This window comes from Biomphalaria glabrata, chromosome 4 (genome assembly GCF_947242115.1).
Source record: "Biomphalaria glabrata chromosome 4, xgBioGlab47.1, whole genome shotgun sequence".
NCBI classification, from domain to species: domain Eukaryota; kingdom Metazoa; phylum Mollusca; class Gastropoda; family Planorbidae; genus Biomphalaria; species Biomphalaria glabrata.
Window position 1 is genome coordinate 45,431,475 of NC_074714.1, and position 18,880 is coordinate 45,450,354.

Consider the following 18,880-nt stretch of genomic DNA (forward strand, 5'->3'; position numbering starts at 1 on the left):
GCTTACGGGCTTTAATTAAATCTGCATCTTACTTTCAATATGGCGGCTCCCATATTGAAGTGGAAACGGGTTACTAATACTTCTGGACCGGCCCCAAGACCACGACATGGACACCGAGCAGTTGCGATTAAAGATCTAATGATTGTATTTGGAGGTGGCAATGAAGGAATTGTTGACGAACTACATGTTTATAACACTTGTAAGTTGATATTTGTTTATCTTCTACTCATGAACTACTCCATGTTAAAAGATGGCGGCTTTTGTTATGTTTTTCTTGCGAGTCTTCATACTGAGATTTCGCTTAATTATTCCCTATGTTTATATGTAAATGCTCTTCATAATAAAAATTAAGCTTTCTTTAAACTTTTGAGTACGTTAAATTTACTTTTCCTCCTCGTTCTATTAATTTAATGAATAAAAACAGTAATCGTGAATTCTCGAAATTTTATTTCTCAATGAATCAAAATGGCGGCGCCCTACTATTTAAAACTAGCAAAACTTTCTTTTATCTAAAAAGGTTCGATGGAAATGTTATTAGTGAATAGATATATGTAGACCCTAGAATGGAATATTCATTTTAGGTTTTTACTTATTTGTACTGTATTGATTTTTTACTGACGCGGTATTTATGTTTAAATTTCAAATTTAGTGGATCTAATTCAAGATGGCGCCTTTCAAGGATCTGTTTTATCACCCTAAACGAGATTTCGCGAGATTCATATGTTTATACACAACTAGACTTAGATCTAGGAATTATTTTTTTTTCTGTAGTCCCTTAGACGCATTAGTCCTTAGATCTACATAATGATAGTCTCGATCTAGATCTATATATTAGATTTTATATATAGATCTATATAGTCTGACATCTTTTGGCAGGCTGTTCATGTAAATATAGAATCTATATAATATTAAAGTAATGTATATTTAATTCTAATACTTTACTAGATTGGTCTAGAATAGATCTAGTCATCTAGTCTAAAAAAAAGTACTAAAACTTAAAAACTAAACTACTAAAGTTGAACTAAACTGACTAAAGCTTTTTAACACTAACTTGACTAACTCACTGACTTACCTAAATTTAATATCAAATAGATCTAGAATCTAGATGAAATATGAGGAAAAGCTTGCAGTAACTTATTTATTATTTACTTAGACTTAGAGTTTAGACTAAGTTTAGAGTAGAGTAGACTTAGTCGACTTGGACAGCTGCACATGCCAGCATTGCAGAATCTAGTTTTTATCTCTACTTCAGTACCTGGTTACTTGGACTTGAATCATGAGATAGTTCTAGAGTCTATGGATCTAATTATTTAGTTCTTGTTTTGTTTTAAGTTACTCAACTGCAACACTATTAGCAAAAAGATAACTCTGCCCTGGGTAAAAATGTTGGACTATCATCTATACTGGACAGGTCTAGATAGGCTTAAATTTAAAAGATAGGGTATTGCAGTATTGATAATAATAAAATCTAGATTTTGTATTTTCCAAATTGCAAGGCCATATAAATCAACTTTACTGAAGTTATAAATGTCTGTATAGGACAATATTGTCACAATATAGGTTCTGTATTTTTTAAAAGAAAATATTTTGTTTACTTTAAAGGGTTTGCAAAGGAATAGTGGATTATCATGTGATTTAAGATTTCAAATAATAGGGCTTTCTCCCCTATGGTAGAGACCTATTGTCATACAGTATTAAGTTAAGACATACTTGTTTTAATTAGTGATACACTGATAGTATTCTGATAACTTTTAGTATTCTTATAATTTTCATATATGCCTTTTTACCAAAATCTAAACAGTTTGGTTGAGATTGAACTTCTGAAAAGTATTGCAGTTGAGAGAGTTCCCCGGCGCTATGCACTTTGTCAGGCTTTGAATTTTTACTCTGTTGTTAATGTTACGATGGCCCCTAGATTTTTCTAATTTGAACCCTGCCTGCTGAGTTCAATGAGTTCAAATAAGATTAGATTTGGACATCTAGATCTAGTAGGCCCACCGGTCATCTATATAGATGTAGTCCTACATTACATGATTATAGTGAGTTATTGAGTAGTATAAGTCTGATGGAATATGTATTATAATAGATCTAGTAATATATTAAATCTAGAGTCACTAGAGATCTAAATCCAAGTTATTAGATTTAAGTAGATCTAGATCTAGAGTGAGAAATATATACTGAAAGTTTTTTCTATATCTAACTAATAACTTATCATTACAATGCTTTAAAAGCCCATTGTGTTAAAGATCCACTTCTTGTAAATAACTTGTGTATCAGCATGAAAAAGAGTCACTTTAGAAAGCCTCAATATGCAGTTGTATTGCATAACATTCTCTTTCTCTAAGCATTGCTCCTCATCTGGTTGTTCTCCCTTGTCTTGCTTAAGAACTCAGCAGAGATTCAGCAGCTTTCTCTCAATAGCTTTTCAAAGCATTCTTTGGTGGACTTTATGTACAAAGTTTAATTAAAAGAAAGTTTCTCCTGTACAAAATTGAATAATCAGTGAAAGAAACAGAAGTGTAGCTCAAACTTTTGAAGTATTTCCAAAATTCAAGTATGTTTTGATTTTCAAACTCTTTATAGTTGTTTGAGAGAGAAGTTGTTACAATACCAGTAAAGCAATTATCTATTATAGAATGCTCAGATTGCCTGGACCCAGATATAAAGCATCTGCAAAAAGCTTTCTCCTCTGATCTATATGTACAAACATTAGTGCCTTGCATGCATTTTGTGTGCATATGTGCAGTAAAGCTTATGCAGTGTAATTATTATGTAATACATTATTTAAAGAAAATATGAAATAAATTTTTTTTAAATTCAGCAACATCTTAAAAAAACGGGGGTATGCAAAATTTCCTAAAAAATTAGTCAAAGTCTGTTCCCATCACTGATTATATTAGTGACTATGCTAAGTATACTTACTTAAGCCTTACAACCTTTGGTGTAACTGAATCACTGTGTAAAACATTTATAATATTTGCTATTTTATTTGGTTATTAATGTAATTAGTAGACAAATACATTGACATCTTTAGTTTTTCAATATTTTTTGTTCTAAAAAATCTATAGATACAAGGATGTAAAATTATAGTTTCCAAGTAGTTAACTACATTCTGTTTGGTAAATGTGTTTTAAAAAGAAATAAAGAAGGAATAAAAAGATTTAGAATTGCTTTTGTCAATAAATTTAAACATTAATTTTGTGCGGGACTGACAGAAGACTATATTCATACCGTTGTAAAAGTCAACATTTTTTGGATAATAGTTTTCAATAGTATCTAAATATGTTTTGAGATATTCTTGAATTTTTTTCCCCAGCTACCAATCAGTGGTTTGTTCCAGCAGTTCGTGGCGATATACCTCCAGGGTGCGCTGCCTATGGCTTTATTTGTGATGGCACCAGAATCCTTGTTTTTGGTGGTATGGTGGAATATGGCAAATATTCTAATGAACTTTATGAACTCCAAGCTTCCAGATGGGAATGGAAAAGGCTGAAGCCCCGTGCACCAAAGTCTGGCCAGCCCCCTTGCCCTAGGCTAGGTAAACTATTCAGTGAATTAGTCTATTATTGTTGTGTAAAAATACATTCTTTATACTATTAATGATCTATTTTCCATAATACAGGCCATAGTTTTACTTTGCTGGGAAACAAAGGATACCTCTTTGGTGGATTAGCTAATGACAGTGAAGATCCAAAAAATAATATCCCAAGGTAAGAGGAATACTAACTATTTGTAAATGTAAATATATGATTACTGTAAAAATAAAATCTTTAGAAAAGATGATGTACATTAATGCTTTTGTAGGTACCTAAATGATTTGTACACACTGGAACTTCGACCTTTGGCTAATCACAACCTCTCCTGGGATTTGCCAAATATTGTTGGTGTTCCCCCACCACCACGTGAATCTCATTCTGCTGCTCCTTACACTGACAAAGATGGTCGCAAGCCAAGATTGTTTATTTATGGCGGCATGAGTGGATGCAGACTTGGAGATTTGTGGATGCTAGACGTTGGTAAGTTATAATTTTTGTCTTTTCTGTGCAATGTGAGCAATAAAAAGATTTAATAATTGAATATTAATTAGTTTTTTATCAATTTTTTTGAAGATTCGGTGTCATGGGTGCAACCAACGGTGTCTGGCATGCCACCTCTTCCTCGCAGTCTTCATTCTGCTACTGTCATTGGATCCAGAATGTTTATATTTGGTGGCTGGGTTCCACTTGTCATGGAGGATGTTAAAGTAGCCACCCATGAAAAGGAGTGGAAATGTACCAACACTTTGGCCTCATTGAACCTAGGTAATTATCAACAAATTGTTGAATAGTATGTTTAGTTCTATATAAATATTTTCTCTTCATTATTAACATTTTTTTTTATAGAGTCTATGACATGGGAACCTTTGGCCATGGAAGTTTTTGAAGATGCTTTACCTAGAGCTAGAGCAGGACATTGTGCTGTTGCTATCAATACAAGGTTGTATATATGGAGTGGTCGTGATGGTTACAGGAAAGCTTGGAACAATCAGGTATAAATATAAAGGTTTGCATACTGTGGAACAGTATATATTTATATTTGAATATTTTAGTAGTGCTGCTGTTTTGTTTATCTTGAACTTTTTTTGATGTCTCTCACAGGTTTGTTTTAAAGACTTGTGGTTTTTGGAAACAGGTACCTTTTTTTTTTTCTTTTCACATTGTTTACTAGTTAAGTTGTGTTGGTCATTGAAAAACTGGATTGTTAAAATCATTGTTAGGTCTCATTTGGCTGTCATTGTTCCGTTTGGCAGATAAGGTAAAAGTCACATCTTTTTGTGGCAAATATTTTAAGCGCACCAGTCCAGAGAAATAGTCAGTAGCTTCAGTTGGTTTTATTGTCTTCTACATCAGATCATTGATTGGGAAGCCATGTGCTTGATCATCACTGCTCCCTCATCTTGCATAGAATGCTTTGATAATTTATTGGTGATTACTTATGCTATTAGAATTTGTATACAAATATATTCTTCTTCCCTACAGAAAAGCCTCCAGCACCCACAAGGGTTCAGCTGGTTAGAGCCAGCACTAACACGCTGGAAGTCTCGTGGGGTGCAGTGCCTACAGCAGATGCCTACTTGCTCCAGCTACAGAAATATGACTTGCCCCCATCCACCACCACTGCAGCCACCACTGCTGCTTGCAATCCTACTGTTGCTACAACAGCTACACCAACTATTCCCACTCCTGCTACAGCAGTGGCTACTGCTGCTTCTATCACACCTACACCAGCAATGACTCAGACCAGACCTCAATTCCAGATTACTGGACAGGGAGGTGCAATTATTCGTACCCCAACAACTGGTAAATTTTTTATTTATTTATTTTTTTAACTGTCCTCACCATTTTTTTAATATTTTTTTTTTACCTGGCAGTTCTCCATTAATATTTAAGCTTTGATCCTTGTTGCTTTTCTCTTTAAAAAACTTAGCTTGCTTGAAGGGTTGAAGTAGTTTTTAAAAAGTATTTATTTCTGAACCATTTTGCTAAATGTTCTGATATTTTCTGGACACAAAGTCAGTAAACTGAATAACTTTAATGGTCATTTTCCAAGAGATCAGATTAAGTTATTAATGTTTTCAGCCTGATTCTATTTAACTTTTTTTTTTTTTAAATTTCTTCTTTTGACTGTTTTTGTGGAGTGTTACATCTGTTGGATATGTTTTGTTACACATTCTTTCCATCCTATTAGGATTACCCCTACGCACAGTAACTAGTGTGGTGTCACCTTTGACCCCTGGTCACACAACACAAACCATCAGAGGTAGAAGTATAAACACATTTTTTCCTCCATGTCGATTCGCATGATTTTTCTTCATGTGTTGTTTTTTTTTTCTTTTTACATTTTCTTTCAGTAAGCTCTGCAAAGAAAACTTACTTTATGTTTGCAATGATTGGTCTTGTGGAGCTTGTTTATACTGCAATTGATCTCTTGCATTTCTCTACTAATTGAGTTTGCTTCTGTTCTGCTTAAAGTAAAAAAAAAAATAACTTCAGATAATGCTCCTATTTTTACTTCTAATAGAAAACGAAAATCTTCTCGTGTATGTTTATTAACATTCCTAGATAATACTTCTAAATACCAATCAATTCGCTAGACAATAAATTAATATTAACATTTTACAGACCTGGGCATCTGTCTTAAGGAGGGTCTAATAAATTTGGTTAGGGCTAGTCAAATTCATGAACTGTATCAAAAGCTCAACTGGTTTGAAAGTCAAAAGAGAATAAAAATAGAAGTTACTTTCAAATTTTCTGATAACTTGAATGGGAGATAACAAATCATCCAGGTCTGTATTACTTCCATGAAAAAAAAATTATGCAGTTGTTTCTTGTGCATTGTGCAAAATGAATTCAGCTTTTATTGTTTAGTTTGTTGTTGTTGTTTTTTTGTTTTGTATGGAATATGGGCTGATGTTTTTCTTTAATTTATGAATTTTATTGCAGCTGCATTTTTCCTGTTTGAGCAATTTGATATCCAGTTGGCTCAATTGATTAGTTAATTAATTTTTACTAGTTGTCACCAAAAGCTATTAACCCAACCAAAAATGTATCTTTGAATCAACATTTTGTATTGAGAAATAGCTTAATGAACCTTCTGGGCAGAATATTCAATCCATTGTCTAATCTACAAAACTTTAAAATATTTACATTTTATTTGGTGAATTGAAAGCAAAATTCTACCTACATGGTTAGTTTTATTAGAAGAAATTTGCCAAATATTGTAAAACAATTACAAAGCTGTTTCAAGTGTCTTGTGTTTCAAATTTTTAACTTTTTTTTTTTTAAATTTCAGTCACAGCTGCTCCTCGTATTAGAGCACCGGTAACTATTACACCTGTTGCTAACACAATAAGACTTGGGACTCCGCAAATGGCGCAGGCACTTCAGCGTGTTGTCACACCCACTGTAAGTGGATTTACTTATTTTCTTAGTTTTGAAAATAATGTTGCATTATTCAGTTTTATTAAAATTAACGTCTGGTATTTTGTAGACCACTGGCACAATGTCCGGCATAGCTGCCCTAGCTGCAGCTGCTGCTGCTACTCAGAAAATTGCTGGCACCATGGCAAGTGCTACCACAACACCTGCTTCAGGAATCAAAGTTGTCACCCCAACTATAGTTACACCTGGCGGCGTTAAAGTCACACCTGTCACTGGAAAGCTTCCAAGTAAGTTTATAGCACTCTTTGTATTAAAACGTAGATTTGCAATTTGAAATAGAAACATTGTACCATATGTTAATAAATCATTACACCTTCAGCCAACACAATTGCTCCTGGCACGCAGACTGTACGTGTTGCCCCCACAGGAGCCACTATTTTAAAGGCATCTGGATCAGGGACCAACCTAGCTGGAAAGCAAATTATTACAGTTCACAAACAAGGCAGCACAGGGACCAGCCAGTCTCAGATTGTAACTTTGGTGAAGACAACCCAGGGCATGGCTATGGCCACAGTAAGTTTAAACTGAAAATATTAGAAATAATGCTTATATTTTTCAATCCCATATTTTTAATTCAGTCCTAGCTGTTTTTTCTGTTACTGGCATGCAATGTTTTGAGTTATTTGTGCCTGTTTTGCAGCCTAAGAATCCTTTACCCCAGGGGGCCACCATTGTGAAGCTAGTAACTACCCAAGCTGGAGGCATCAATAAACCAACCACAGTGTTATCAACGCAGAGTGGTGGTCAAACACCTACTATACTTGGAATTAGTAGTGTGCAGCCAACTGTAAGCTTGCCCTGTTTGTTTGTTTGTTGTTGTTTTTTTTTTTTTGTTACCTTTTATTTCTACCTTAGAAAATAATGTTTAGTGTTTGAAACATTGTATTTAGCGCGACAACTTTGCTATCATTTTGAATACATAATATGGAAAGTAAGCTGATTTTTAATTTTTTTTTTTTTTTCTTCAGCAGCCTAGCACGCCAGGCCAGAAGACTCTAACAACCATGATTAGGACAATACCTACATCTATGCTATCAATGGCCAAAACTGGACAGGGGGCTACACAGGGTGGTACTACCACACCAGTGGGAACTAAAACCATTGTCATAGCAGCCCCTAAAGGAACAGCTGGCAGCCTCAACCAGCCTACTAAAATTATCACTAGTGTCCCTAAGTTAGCTGGCCAGACAGGCAACACCCAATTTATTGTAGTTAGCCCACAAAGCATGGCTGGAGCTGTGGCTGCAGGTGATTTTTTTTTTTCTTGGGGTCAAGTGTAGTCATAAATAAACTTAGCTTTGTTTTGTTTGTTTTTTTTTTAACCACACATTTTTGAACAGAAAAATATACATAAATATAAATATTGTCTTTGTGACTACATAATTTTTTTTTTTTTTTTTTAAATAAATATTTGTTACATTTTAGTATTTATCTATTTAAATGTTTTGTCAGCAAATACAATGTGTACCTAAACATTTTTATTTAGGCAACAAGCCAGCAACTGCAATAACTTCATTCACATCTGGTGGTAATATTATAACCCAATCTGGAAAACCAGTTATAACAGTTCTTTCTGGAGGTAAGTTTGAATGTTGTCAACCTCATGTTCTAAAGTTTTGTTGGTGCTGATGGTGGTTGCTTATCGGCTACATTTTGTTGTTGTTTATATTTGCAGGTTCAACAACTGGAACACATTCTGTGACACCAGCAGGTGGTCACACTGTTGTCTCATCACCTACAATGCGAGTGGTCAGTAGCAATGCATCAACCATTTCCCTTATCACACAGGCAGCCAATGAGGCTTCAGCTAGTGGTGGCAGACAGATTGTTACGGTGCCTGCAGGGCATGCAGGTTTGGCAGGATCAAAGGGTCCAGTTCAGATAACCATCACCCCAGCTAACCGAGGTGGTATCAACACCATCACCTTGCCTACCAACCTGAGGCAGATGGCCAAACCAGTTGTAGTGAGCGCACCAGCAGCTAATGGCACACAGGTTGTCAGCTTGGGTGGCGCAGGTAATGCCCAGGTGTTGACAGTTACTCCCACTCCTTCAGCTTCAGGGGCTGCAGACCAGGTCGCCACACTTGTTAGTACAGAAGCAGCACCTGCTGATTCTGTTGGTGATGCAGGGCAGGCTGCAGAAGGTGAAGGTGCCATCCAACAGTTTGATGGCACCAGTGATGACATTATTGAAGATGGGGAAGTGTGCCATTTCGAATCCACTCTGATGCTCTACAGCTCATCTCTCACTGATGCCATGGAGGAGGATGTGGAGTACTTTGAAGAAAGTTATTGCAAACCTGACCATGATCATCTTTACTCTTTACCCAACTATTGTGAGGATGAGGAATACACAATTCCTCAATTTGATGGGGCTGGAGATGGTGGTAGTGATGATGAAGGTGGCCAAGAGGAAGCTCCAGACAAAGAGATGCCTGTTGAAGATCATGATACACCAATGGAAACTGCTGAACAAGAGGAAGGTCAAGAAAGCTCTGAACTTGAAGGTACTGAATCTGAGGGTGTGACAAATCAACAAGCTATGGAGGAAGGATTGCATGCTGATATGGGTCATATAGAACCATCACTTTTGGCTCAGGTAAATAGAAGAGCAATAATTCAGTAATTTAAGGCTGTATCATATTTTTGTAAATAAATTATTTTAAATCTTATTGGTTATTTTAGCTATTTGTAACTTATCAGGGATTTTTTTCCTTTAAAATAACACAGCTGCCCATCGAGTCTACTAGGATTAAATATTTGATAACTACATTAGCCTGAGTGTAGCAAAATATGTAGGTCACAGCTGGGGCTGCGCAGCCACGGGAACTACTGCATTCTTCACTAATCTTCTGTCTTGAAGACAAGCCTTATTATTATTATTAGCTTAGATAAAATATACATCACTGTATTTGCCATATAAATAATGTTATAAAAATCTTAATGAAGTTGTTAGTTGCAGTTCATCACTTACACTGTAAGAAGGTATTATTCTGCGAGCATAAAATGCAATTATTTTTTTACAAATATTTCCTATTAGTTTGGAAGTGTCCATTCGAGTTAGAACACTACTGTCTCTCAACTCAATTTTTTTTTTCTTTTGGCCAACATTTACATCACATAGTCAAAAAATAGAATGAACATAATTTCATAGAAATACTTAACACAATTAAGAACCCTGATTATTATTATGTTGTTTTTTTTTTCTTTTTAGGATGAGGGAAGTAATAATCATATGACAGATGCAGAGCTTCAACAACAAGCTGAGAGTGCTCTAGAAGCACTAGCTGAAGCTGGAGGTGTATTGTCTGCTCATGGTATGCTTGAGGATCATGGCCTGATGGACAGTGTTGGTTTGGATGGGATGCTAGCCCAGCCCACTTCAGCACTAGACACATCTCAGAATTCTGTAGAGCATGAGGACTCTGCTGGAGAGCTAACACAGCCTGAAGATGAAAATGAAACTAAGCCAGACATTGATCTTAACCATGCAGAAACAGCTAACTCAAGTGATGCAATGGATGTAGCAGAAAATGGAAACTTGGTGCCAAAAGAGGAACCATCTGATGAGACCATTGCCCAGTTAGCGCAGACTTTAGCTGGTGCTTCAAACAATGCTGGTGATGCCTCAGGTAGTTATCCTTTTACTTGTATCAGGAACTAAGGTTAAATCAGAATTTACTGCGCATTAGCCCAATAGTTACTATTTCTAATTATCAAAAGTTGTTTAATTCCCAAGCAAGAAAAAAAATTTAATCTAAAAAACATAAAAATTTAGAACAGTATGTCTAGTTTAAAATATTTTATATTTTCAGTACCTTTAGAATAGGAAAAAAATCATAACACTGAATTTCTATTGTTAGCTTTACACCTGAGGTAATAGGACTTTCAATTGAAAATTTACTAATATAATAAAGCATTAATTGCAATAGGACTTATTTTAAAAAAAAACACTGCTTTATTATGCATGGGAGTTAATGCTGTGCAGGCTGTATTTTTCTTTTCTATAAGAAAAATCGATTGTGTCAGATTGTTTAAATATTTGTTTTTCTCTCTAGATCCTCTTGCAACTCTGGCATCTGCTGCCATCTCATCTGCCCCAGTAGCTACACCCAAGATGTCAGATGCCAGTGTTGGCAGCATAGACTCCAAAATAGATGACATGAAGCCTGAAATGAAGCAGGAGAGAATCCTTGTCAAGAAAGATCAACAGCAGTGGTTTGATGTGGGCTTCATCAAGACAACATCCTGCACAGTATCACATTATCACTTGCCCTCGGAGAATGCACAGGGCAACGCAGATGTGAGTCAAGTAGCTGCTTAGTTGTTTGTTTTTTGTATTAATAGTTGACCAAAGAGAGCCTAGTTGTCACTGTTGGCTACTGCAGTGACCTTAAGACATCCTGCACAGTATCACATTATCACTTACTCTACTAAATTAACATTCTGCGATGGAAATGCTTTAACTTTTCTTTGTATTAAAATTTTGTTTTCTAGGATATTGATGTAGTCAATGTTCCAGACCACAGTGTGTTGAAGAGACAAGAGTTACAACCTGGTACAGCCTACAAGTTCAGAGTAGCAGGCATCAATGCCTGTGGTCGTGGGCCTTTCAGTGAGGTGTCAGCTTTCAAGACTTGTCTCCCTGGCTTCCCTGGTGCACCTTCTGCTATTAAAATTAGCAAAGTAAGTATGTTTAGCTGTTGAGTATGTTAATCATTTGTCAAACCCACCTGATTTATATAGTTGTGTTGATTTGTTCTGTTAAGATGTTAGTTTCATGGATAGTATTACAAAATATGGATGAAGCCTAATAAAGAAAAACAATCTTAACTATCAGCCATGTCTTGGGTCAGTATATCACTTTCTTTAAAATTAACCAATGATAATTTTTTAAAACTATCTACTTTGCACAAGGCAGTATATTGCTTATTCAGTATATTAAAGGTCTATTTTGAGTAGTCACGAAGCAAGGTGGTCTAGTGAACATAAATGGGCAGAGAAAAAATACTTCAAATGAAGAGAAATAGTACTACAATCACTCTCAAAGTTTTATTATTATTGCAATGTTAATGTCCAATTGTGAAAATATTGCTTATTAAGTGTTTGTTTTAATGACAGAGTGGTGATGGAGCCCATCTTTCCTGGGAACCACCCCAGAACACTGCTGGTAAAATTATTGAATACTCTGTCTACCTGGCTGTGCGGAACCAGAGTCAGGACACGAAGCCTGGGGCCCCAGCTCAACTTGCCTTTGTGCGAGTGTTTTGTGGACCTCTGCCCTCTTGTGTAGTGACCAACTCTTCCTTGACCTCTGCACATATTGACTACACTACCAAGCCTGCAATCATCTTCCGTATTGCAGCTCGTAATGAGAAAGGTTATGGGCCTGCAACACAAGTCAGGTGGCTTCAAGGTATGTAATATTATCTAATTATTCTAGGTTGGCCATTTAAAGTAATGTACTTATTTTGTAGGGCTTAAACAGTGGTATGCTCTTTTTGAGCTGCTGGAAATATATCTAGTCATATTTTTTTATTTATTTCTGGATTATAATGATTCAATGAAAAGATTATTATGTCTAAATATTTTTCTTGCAGATGCTTCCCAAAGTCCTGCAGCTGGTCGAGGAGCCAAGCGACAAGGAACTGAAAATGTGTATGTATAAATATAACATTTTTCTTACTTTCTATTGTTTGTGTTATATCAGATCTCTCCATTCCATGATTAAGTCTTCATTGACTTAAAACAGGCATATGATAAAGTATGGCGGCCTGGTTTGCTTCATAAGATTAGAGCCGTGGGGGTGTGGGGACGGATATATTACTGGATTAGAGACTTCCTACAAGAGCGTACAATAAGAACAAGGATGCACGGAGAAGTCTCAGGAGAAATGACCCTCGAGCACGGCCTCCCCCAGGGCTCCGTCCTGTCATGCGCCCTTTTCACGGCCTTCATAAATGACCTACCGGCTCAGCTAAAATGCCAAAAGCTGCTATATGCTGATGATATTGTCCTTTGGAAATCCGGAAGGAGCGCAACCTCTATACAAAAAGTGCTACAAGAAGACCTCCATACGCTCTGCTCATACACACAAAAATGGAGGCTAGAAATAAACACCTCCAAGACGGTCTATTCTCTGTTCACGCTCGGGACTGGCATTCTCGGGCAACCTTTCCAGCTCTCCCTCAACGGAGTGGCTCTCACCATGGAAAAGCTACCCAAGTACCTTGGTGTAACTTTAGATCGCAAACTAAAAATGTGTGAGCACATCCAGGATGTTGTAAGAAAGGCCTCAGGGAAACTTTGCATTGTGCGGAAGCTGGCATCCACAAAGTGGGGAGCCCGAGCAGACATGCTCCGATCCCTGTATTTAGGAGCAGTCCGATCACAGATAGACTACAGCCTACCTGTGCAAATTTATGGCCTGAAGAGAGAGGAGCCCCCACTTTGCGAGTACTGTGACTCTCGCCTCACCGTGGAACATATCCTCGTTGATTGCCCCAGATACCAGGATGTCAGGGCGAAATATTTTAGAGCCACTAATCTAAAAAATACTATTTAATAATGTCGACCCTGGGAAGGTACTGGGCTTTATTCGGGAAGTGGGGCTATCTACGAAGATCTGATTTCTGAATTTGTGAACATGCACTATTTACATTAGATTTTTACCAAATATTTAAATTTTTACTACCTTTACTATTTTAACTGTGAATAGACCTTGATTTTAATTATATGACTGTATAGAATCTGGCCCTTGTTGTTTAGAGAGAGAGTGGTCCTTGAGGGACTGCAGGCACGACATGGCCTAAATTGTGCCGATGTGCCTCAAAACAACAACAAATCAACAACAAATTTATGGCTCTAGGACTGCTCTTGAACAACTTGATAAAATACAGTCCCAAGCACTAAGATTTGTCTGTGGAACCTTTAGGACAAGTCCAGTGAATGCGGCTGAAATAATGGCTAATATAGCTCCACTAACCCTTAGGAGGGAAAGGTCAGTACTGACCTGCTATGAGCGGTATAAAAGGCTGGATGAATACCTCCCAGCTAGAAAACTAGTGGATGGTTGGAGATGCAGAAGACGTATCCAGATGCAGTCTTTTATGCATCATGCCACTAGACTATCTGATGAAGATGGCCCCTCCACCAACCGACAAAACATTCAACGCTTTCATCCCCTTCCCCCTTGGTGTCGCCCAACAACCCCAGACATACGCTTGAAATTAGTAGACCCTAATGCCACTAAGCAAAGCCGTTCATCTAACGACCTTCAAATCCTAGCTCTGGAGACCATTAATACCTTTAAGCCCAGTGCTATTTTTGCATACACTGATGGATCGGCATCAATAGATTCTGGAAGAGCAGGCTATGGAGCCTACATCGACTTTCTTGGCTCTCACACAGTCAAAATCTTTGGACCATGTGGTAGTGTGTGCAGTTTTGATGCGGAGACCATGGCTTTGCAAAGCCCCGGACCATGGCCCCCCAATATCAACACTGTCATCATGGCTTCACATAACATCAAACAACGCTATGGCACCCCTGTAATAATGCTGTGGGTACCGAGTCACATAGGTGTGACTGGCAACACAATCGCAGACTCTTTGGCCCACCAGGGAGGGCAAATTCCACCCACTGATCAGGCTGTAAGCTTTCATCAAGCCCTGGCTATAATACAAAAAACAGAAATGGAAAAGTGGTTTGAGTGCTGGGACAAGTCCCAAAAAGCCCGTGGAGTCTGGGAGCGCATGAGGCGCCCTGACCGCACTTCCCCGTGGTGGAGGCTGTCCAGGCCTGAGCAAGCTATTATAGCACAGTGCAGGACAGGCCACTGTCCTGTTGGCTCATATTTCTCGCGGCTATGGCCAAATTTCGATTCACGGTGCCCTCGCTGCGGGGAAGAAGAGGAAACCGTGCCTCATATTCTGTTTGACTGCCCCAGACTTGCTGATCTCCGTCTCGACAGGTCTGGGAAACCCAAAATTCTCGACCTGTATGGCGACATTCATGCACTACGCAAGACAGCAAGGTTTCTGTCCAGGGCTTTTGCAAGAGAGGATTTGAGCCTCTCAAGCCCTCACTCTAATGGAGTTTGATGATGATGATGATTAAGGTGGAACAGATATCAGTTGTTGTTTTTTTTACACTTTATGTTTAAATAAAACAACAGTACATCATCATAGCCAAAAATCATTCATTTTAATTTTTTTTTTTTTTTTACATTTTAGTCTGTATTGCTATATAGCTATTGTACATTAAACGTAAGTCTTAAATTATAATTCTAATAAACAACTATAATGAATTGATTTCCCTATTTGTCTCCTCAGCAAACCTGGATCAGTTGTGAAGAAGCTGAAAGTAGAAGATGGTGGAGAGGGTTAGTTCAGTCATAGATTGTAGACCACACACCTCAATCTCATAGCTGGACCAGCTACTATCTTCTGCGTACTGTTGATATCCATACACATTTTTGGACTATGTACAGTTGAATTATTTCATTTTTAAGCCACTGGCTAAGCTCTACATCATTAAGTGACCTTCATTCAATATTTGTGCACTCACAAACCAGAGTGCATTGCACATGTTTATGTATATAATCATCCATGTACATTTTTGTTTCATCATTGTACATTTTTGTTTGGTTTTCATCATTTGTTTCATCAGTTCTGTTGTAGTCCTAAGTTCGTGTACTGGGTGAAACATTTAAGTCTAATAGTTCTCATGTTTTCTTGAAGCAGAATGTCTTGTTTTATCTTACTAATACAAATTGTTGGGTCAGCCCCACCTCATTTATCAGAATTATATTGTTGTCAAACAAACATTAATCTCTGGTATAATCTGTGATTTAAACTTTGCAGTAATGTGGGATGTAGTTTTCCACTAACATTTCTATGAAAACATTATCATTGGCCCTGAGAGAACTTCCAGGGCAATGCAGATGCGAGTCAAGTATCAAGTATGCGTTTGCTTTGACCAGTGATAGTCAGATCTTTTAAGTCTCATTTTAAACTATTGTCTGGTGTTTTTACTTTTCACTCCGTCACGTAGGTGTGTCTGTGGAAAACCAAAGATGACCAAATCAAAACTTGGCCTGTTTTAGCTGTTTTATTCTGACAGTTTTAATTTCAATGTTTTATTGTCTGACAGATCCACCTTGTCTTAGACTTTCTTAGGTTTGTTAATATTGGGATTTTTAAGGAGATTCAATATTTGATTTTTTTTTTTTTCATTGTTCAGTACATATTTTAACAGTATACATAAACAATTTGTATTAGTCTACCACTTATGTTTTAGGTGTTAAGACTTCATATATTGAATTGATGTCATTTTCTGCCATACAAATTTAAAATGCCATATTTTTAAAACTAAGTAAGCCCCAGAGTTTTGTAAGTCAGTGTTTCATTATTTTGTTCCTAATACTCATGTTTAACTTCATAATGATTATTGAATAATTGTTTTAACTGGTGAACTTTTTTTTTTACTTAATTATTGTAAATATATAAAAAAAATATATATATATCTATTTGTCAACTGTATATTGTTATTGAAGGTCTGCATATTGTTTCATACCTGGAGTTTGTTAGAATATAGCTAAAATAATAGTTCTAGGCCAAGACCAGTATGTTCTGATGGTGAAACCTGGATCTCAACTATCTTGAGAGATCATATTATTGTTGGTTTCTTATTTCTTGTCTCATTGTCTCTGGCATCTTCAAATTATGTTAAAGCTGTCTTGTTGTTCTTAGCTAGTCATTATTTACTTCTTTTTCTTGATCAAGCAATCTTTAGTTGCAGTTCAATTTGAATTCTTGTAGTGTTCTTTCATCTGATCTGGATGAAGTATTTTCAGACTCTTTTTGCACTGACCATCATCCATTATACTTGTACTGTTCACCTCTTTGTTGAAGCCTTTTGTAATGTTTTGATTGGATGTCATCTCTCATGTGACATGACATCACTGCCTCACTTTGAATAGCCAGCCTTGACTTTGTGACAGTGGTGCATCTCTTCAACCACCCCACTTACGTTATGGATGTGTTAAAGTGATGGTGCTTTGAGATAGACATTTTATCATTGCTATGTTCCCTTAGCCAATTCTAGTTCAGTGGTATTTGACCTATCAACATTGGAAAATTATACACCTACAAATTGTCCCTTACTGTCTGTGTTTTTTTACTTCATTTTCTGGTATCATAATTTAACAAACTTACAAAGGCCAGCTAGATGTAAATACTGTACAGTTACTATGATTGGATTGGTGACATTCAGTCGACAGAAATTGCAATATATTAACATGAAGAAAAAAAACATTTATCATACACAAAATGTAACATTGAGTTATCAAATGTCTCTCTAATGTAAATTCATCTAGTTATGGATTTCTAATGTATGTACACACAGCAGAAGCTCAAAAAAAAAATATATATATTCTAACATTCTTCAGTTCAGTCATTAATTCCTACTATGGATTAGTCAGGGATAAATTTAAACTTAACTCTCAATGATGCAAGTTTATTTTATATTGCTTCTACGCTAATCAAGATAAGGGCTCAAAACCAGATTATATGTAACATCATGGTGCTTGACTGAGCAGCTTGTTAGTATGTATAAAACCCCAAATATACAAAATATTGCGTAGGTTTCTTGCTTGTTGAAAAGTTTCTTAAGGTATAAAATTCCGGTGATCAGTTTTTGTAATCCTAGCAAACAAACAACTCGAGCTGCGGTTCCATAACTTCGACAATTCAGTTTTTGGTTACTACAACTGTTTTCTTCAGTGTTTCCACATTGTATTTCTGTTTTGGTTCTACGCTTTCAGCTCTCATTAATAAAACATATTTATGGTGTGTTGCAGAGATCTACAGTTGTAACAAATTTAAGCTGAATCAAAACAACTTACAACTAAAAGCAATATTTTGACTTGAAATATCTGTTTTTCCTATTTTTAATTCAAATGAATTATTTACTGTGAATTTATTTTAATGTCTGATGGATTTTCAAAAAAGTATATTTTTGAGTGGTGGACTTTGTATTGTTAAGATTTCACAAACTTCTTCTGGTCTCACTTTGTTTTGGTTTCTTTGCTTCTACCAACTAGAAATAGCTAATTGTACAATGAGGGTGACACTCCATGTGTTGTATGTTATTTTAAAATCTTGTTGCTATGTATCATATGTTACATTTTTTTTTTTGGCTGGATGTAGGAAAGTGATCACCAGATGGTGAACTTTGCCCTCTCCTTGATGATGTTAACATGACATAATTTTGTTTGTAAATATTTTTTTTTTGTTTTTCAATATTTTGTTTCATTATCAAAGTTTGAATAAATATCATCTTCTTTGATTGTTCACTTGTTTGTTTCTGGTATTTGCTTCATTTAAATATATAATATGAATTAATGGGATTGCTTATTGACTGAGGCATCTAAAATCTTCATTAAGTTTATTACATTGGCCCTTATTTGGCTATGTATTGTCATTGTGTTTATTTTATTATGTAAGCAATCTAATGTCACATCATAAAGGCCTGATGTGCTAATGATAAAGGTGTGATGACAGCACTTGCTTGTTTTCAATTTGTTTTTGTTTTTCACAGATTGATGCACACTTGTTTTTCAATCAACAATTAATAACAAAAGTTGATTTTAAAAGTCAACTCCTTAGGGAACTTTCAAAATATCAACTGATCGTACTAAAGCACTAAAAAAGTATTGTAAATTCACGGGGGAATGTGTTCGGATGCTTGGGAGGAAAAATGACAGCACTTATCTTGTGACTGGCCAAAAGTATTGGTGTGTCCAAATACATCTGGGTGGTTTCATTGAAAGTGAAAACCAAAACAATTCTAACCTATGAACTATTTGAATGCAGCAAGAAAATGTGTGAGAAAAAG

The 18,880-nt window shown here is 36.2% G+C and overlaps 1 protein-coding gene across 4 annotated transcripts; it reads left to right on the forward strand.

The window, feature by feature from the left end:
• On the forward strand, positions 1–18,331 carry LOC106075017 (host cell factor-like). Of its 4 annotated transcripts, none has more exons than XM_013235933.2 (22): positions 1–199; positions 3,317–3,538; positions 3,623–3,710; positions 3,805–4,016; positions 4,110–4,301; positions 4,383–4,528; positions 4,638–4,671; positions 5,019–5,339; positions 5,728–5,799; positions 6,832–6,944; positions 7,030–7,207; positions 7,300–7,493; positions 7,621–7,767; positions 7,949–8,228; positions 8,467–8,559; positions 8,656–9,581; positions 10,197–10,614; positions 11,041–11,285; positions 11,480–11,668; positions 12,104–12,398; positions 12,583–12,640; positions 15,316–18,331. In XM_013235933.2, exons 1-22 carry the CDS (start codon positions 40–42, stop codon positions 15,368–15,370), a joined length of 4,638 nt encoding a protein of 1,545 aa, XP_013091387.2. In that variant the 5' UTR covers positions 1–39; the 3' UTR covers positions 15,371–18,331. The 4 variants fall into 4 exon arrangements, with proteins under 4 accessions (XP_013091387.2, XP_013091388.2, XP_013091389.2 ...); XM_013235934.2 differs by having other exon boundaries at positions 7,952–8,228; XM_013235935.2 differs by lacking the exon at positions 5,728–5,799.
• The last annotated feature ends 549 nt before the right edge of the window (positions 18,332–18,880 follow it).

Bases quoted from the DNA above. Each gene is read 5' to 3' on its own strand.
- LOC106075017 (XM_013235933.2), top strand. From the start codon at position 40: ATGGCGGCTCCCATATTGAAGTGGAAACGGGTTACTAATACTTCTGGA. The intron at 10,615-11,040 runs GTAGTTATCCTT...TTTTCTCTCTAG, and splicing joins CAATGCTGGTGATGCCTCAG to ATCCTCTTGCAACTCTGGCA. The intron at 11,286-11,479 runs GTGAGTCAAGTA...TTTGTTTTCTAG, and splicing joins ATGCACAGGGCAACGCAGAT to GATATTGATGTAGTCAATGT.